Below are 4127 nucleotides of genomic sequence, written 5' to 3' on the forward strand. Positions count from 1 at the left end.
GCTGGGCTCAGCAGCTTCTCCATCTGGTCCCTCAGCCTCTCTGGGCCCTGCAGCTCCTGTATCTGCTTTGGCAGCCTCTCCGTTTGACTCCGGCACCTGCAGAGCTTCTGGTGGACCTAGGACATCAGCTTGGCCCTCCTGGGCGGTGGCGCCTTCTCCTCCTTCAGAAAAGTGGCTGGTGGAGTCTGAATCAGGAACAAAGAGCTGCACACAATCCTTGCAGGCGAAGGATGGCGCAGGTTGCCTGAGGGGCTCGGTGGGCGGCGAGGTGTGCGTGCACGAGGGCAAGCACTCACAGGGCTCCTCTCCAGGAAGCCCGGCACGGTGGCCACGTTCCTCAGCAGTGAGGAAGCACTCTTCACACACAGGACGCTCGAAGCATTTCTCTCCGTCCTCATGTCCAGGAAGCTCAGGGAGGGTACAGCCTGGACTGAAAACACCCTCAGTCCCATCAGCCCCCTGCAGCAGCTCTGTGTCCCCGTCCCTGCCAGGTGGCATGTGCACATTCAGGGTGGGACTGTGGCTGAACCCTTGTCCACAATGGTGGCACTGAGTGGCTGCACCTGCGACAGCAGGGTTCCTCTTGGCGGCCCGGTTCCTCTGCGGGATCACGGGCGAGAGGGAGACGGTGCTGTCACCAGATCCTTTCGTGGAACACACCTTGTCTGGCTCGTGGGTTTGCCGGTGCTTGTGGGGGGAGGAGCTGTGAACAAAAGGCTGACCACACGGCAGGGGCTCGGAGAGTCGCTCTCCACTCTCCACTTTTGCATCCTCACTGACTGCATGCACAAGGCCTTCCGGCGGTGCGCGCTCCTGGTGGGCACCGAGCTGCTTCCTGCGGCAGACATCCTGGCAGCCTGTGAGAGCGGAGAGGCCTGCACAACCCAGTCCACAGTCCTGACACCCACAGACTGGGCCCTCGGGGCCACCCTGTTGTGGCTCGCCCGACTCTGGGGCCTGAGCAGCAGTGTCCTCGGCAGCCCCTTGACCCCAGGGCTCCTGGCCACCCAGATTCTCCTGGGCATCCGCTGTCTGCAGGGCACCACAGCTGCTGCCGGCGGCAGGGCACTGCCCAGGCTCGGCGGGTTTGCAGCAGGGCTGCTCCTCGGCACCCGAGAGCTGGGCGCAGCTTGCCTGCAGCTCCGCAGGGGGTGTGCTGCAAGTGACAGACTGCTCACAATCTCTGCTTTCAGGGGGCTTCTCTCCGCAGTGGCTCTTCTGGGGTTTAATGAGGCAGGAGCCACGAGCAAAGAACTCTCTGAGATCCCGAGGGGCACAGCTCTTCTCTCCAGGGCGAGCCATGGGCAGCCTCCTGAGCAGCAGCAAATGAATCATGGGGGCCGCCTTCCTCCCAGGCTCGGGGCATTTCTTCTGAGCTTCAGCCTCCTGGTGTGCACAGACATCTGAGCTGGAGCCACTAGATCTGCCATCTTGCTTCAACTCACCAGCTCCCCCTCCAGCAAGACTCCTCTGAGGCTCAGCGTGGGGTGCACCCTGAATAACGTGGTCCTGGTAGTTGTTCCCCTCACCCGCTTCACAGGGCTTCCTCCTGGTGCAAATCCCGAGCCACTTATTCAGGCCTGAGACACAAATAGAGATTTCTCTCTCCTCACCACGCTCAACGTCTTCGCTCCTTCTGTGACGCTTCAGAGGTGGAGGCACAGGCAGGCTAGGTGGACTGGGCCTCTTGGGACCTCTTCCTTCCCAGGTGTCCCCTTGGGAACAGCCAACCTGATGATTAAGAACCGGGGCGCTCTGAACGGGAGACTCTGGCACTGGCTTTGGTTTCCTGAGCTCCACTGTGCCACCGTACTTCTGAGTGTCAGCAGCAGAGGCCAGGCTGTGAACACCCAGCTTCTCAATTGGTTTCCCCCCTGCCATGGGCAACTCCTGGTCTTCACTGGGGTTGGTGCTGACAGGGAATGCCTTCTCGTCTTCATTTTCAGGGGGCCTGGCAAGGGTATGGCTCTTCTGAGATTCGGGGATGGGCAGCCTGTAAATGACAGGTTTCTTGTAACCCTCGCCTGCAAAGTTCTTTGGAGAATGGGTTTCCTGGCGCTCGCTGAGGTCCGGGCTTTGTATCAAGGCATCCCCGCCCGCCGTGCAGTCCAAGACCGTCTCTGTGACCCAGATTTTCTGCCGCACTCCCAGCAACTGGCTGGGGGCAGAGCTTCCCTCAGATACCTTCATCGCACTCTTAAGCCGCCTTGGTGTCGTGTGTGTTTTCTGGTGCTCCTTCAGGGAGGACTTGCGGAGGAAAAGCTGCTGGCACTCCTCACACCGATGAAGCTTCTCCCGGACGCGCACCTTGTGGAACACGCGGATGGCCGAGCGGTGGTCAGCCACCACAGGCCAGGGATCGGGTTCTCGCGGGCGCTTACCAGTTCCGTCCCTGCTGTGGGCTTCCTGGTGCTCCGCCAGCGCGGAGCTGTGAAGGAAGGTCTCCTCACACAGCCTGCACTCATAGAACTTGTCCTTGCCGTACATCTTCTGAAGCTCGCTGAAGGTCGGGCTAGGCATCTCGGCCTCCCCGTCGGCCCGCCCCACCCACCCTGCAAGATGCTCGTGGTCGTGGGCCGTGCGGTGCTCCGCCAGCGCAGAGGTCGTCTGGAAGGCTTCCCCACACTGCTCACACTCCAGGCGCTGCCCGCCGCTATTCTGCACCTCGCCGTCAGGCACACCGCCAGTGGAGGCCTCACTGTCCTTAAGAAGTTCCTCCTTGCTGTGCATGATTTGGTGATTCACGAATCTGGAGATGGCCTCGAACGAGCCCCCGCACTGATCACACACATACAGCACAGTCCCCCTGTCCTTGGGCTGGCGCTCCTCCGAGGCGGAGGCTCTGCCAGGGCTGCCTGGGTTGCTCCCACTCCTGGCTTTCCTCACCCCAGCACCACACTTGGAGGGCTTCTTCCTGACACAGCCTCTGCGGCCATCAGTGGCCTCCTGCCCATCTGCACTGACAGGACAGCGCTTCTTCTTCTGCTGGCCTTTCTTCTTGGATACCAGGTTGGAGGACAACCTGAAGCCTCGCCTGACCACAGACCCTTCTTGACCCCTCCCTGGGGCTGCTGAACCCCTCTTGCTACATGACACATCCTTGCAGCTGTCACCCAACATTCTAGGGAGCCTCTGAAGCCGCTCCGGTAGCTCCTTCTCCCCTCGCGCCTTGGTGCCACGGCACGACGTGTCCTTGGCAAGGTTTTCCACGAGCATTTCACGGGAAGGCTCATCTTCACCGACTTCCAGCCACTGGGCTGAGCTTTTGGTGTCTGGCACAGTAATCAGACCTGGAAACAAACCCCAGAGGTGCATACTCCCCGGGCCACACATACGCAGCGGCCGAGAGACCCGGCTGGGCGGTGTGTGCTGTGCTGGCCGCCCCTCTGGCTGGGTCCTGCGGGTCGCGGGCTCCTTGCAGGCTCTGTGGGGCTTGCCTTGGCGGGTGCTGGGGTAGGTGTCTCGGGGGGCCCTCAGCGAGTGGCCCTGGGTCATGTGGGAGCGGCGGTCATCCTCAGCAAGTTGCACACCTGCCCACGAGAAGAACACACAACTCATACTGGGTTGGAGGCTGACTGCACCTTCCCGGGAGCCCTGAAGCAGGAAGATGCTTGTGTCCAGTTCCCTGGATGTCATTAATGTCCTGTCTCAATCTCCTACTGTCCGTTCCTTACCTCAGGGCTGGGGATATAGCTCAGTGGCATAAGCACCTGCCTGGCAAGTGCAAGGCCCTGAGTTCAATTCCCAGTACCAAAAACAAAAACAAAAAGAAGAAAACCATTCCTTACCCTTTTCCCAGCTATATTTTAATTCTATTGACCTCATCCCAAAAATCTGTCGGAGACCCATGTGTTCCTGAAGTCACTTTCTCGGAGACCCCCATTCAAGATCTCTGTGCTCTGCCCCTCGTATCTGGAAGCTGCCCCTACCTGCTCTCCAAAGCTGAACTGACTGAGACAAGAGTCCCAGAGTTCACGGCCACGACCAACACTCAGGCGAGAGGTCTTCCAAGAGTCCCCAGGAGAACGCACAATCCACATCCTGGTCAAGGGTGGCAGGTGAGGCAGCCACTTACCAAGGGACAGCAGTTTCCTGTAGTTCTCCATGTTGTCCTGGATCGGATTCTG

General features: G+C 60.1%; 1 protein-coding gene across 1 annotated transcript in view; it reads right to left on the reverse strand.

Annotated features, from left to right (window-relative positions):
* Positions 1-4121, reverse strand: part of Peg3 (paternally expressed 3) — a 6663-nt gene extending 2542 nt beyond the window's left edge. The window contains exons 1-2 of the mRNA XM_023708526.1: positions 4076-4121; positions 1-3530 (exon numbers count right to left, since the gene is read on the reverse strand). Coding sequence (XP_023564294.1) covers positions 1-3530; positions 4076-4106 — 3561 coding nt within the window. The 5' untranslated portion in view covers positions 4107-4121. The remainder of the gene's footprint in view (positions 3531-4075) is intronic.
* Between the last annotated feature and the right edge of the window lie 6 nt (positions 4122-4127).

Source organism: Octodon degus, unplaced genomic scaffold (assembly GCF_000260255.1).
Source record: "Octodon degus isolate 3935 unplaced genomic scaffold, OctDeg1.0 scaffold00382, whole genome shotgun sequence".
Lineage (NCBI taxonomy): Eukaryota > Metazoa > Chordata > Mammalia > Rodentia > Octodontidae > Octodon > Octodon degus.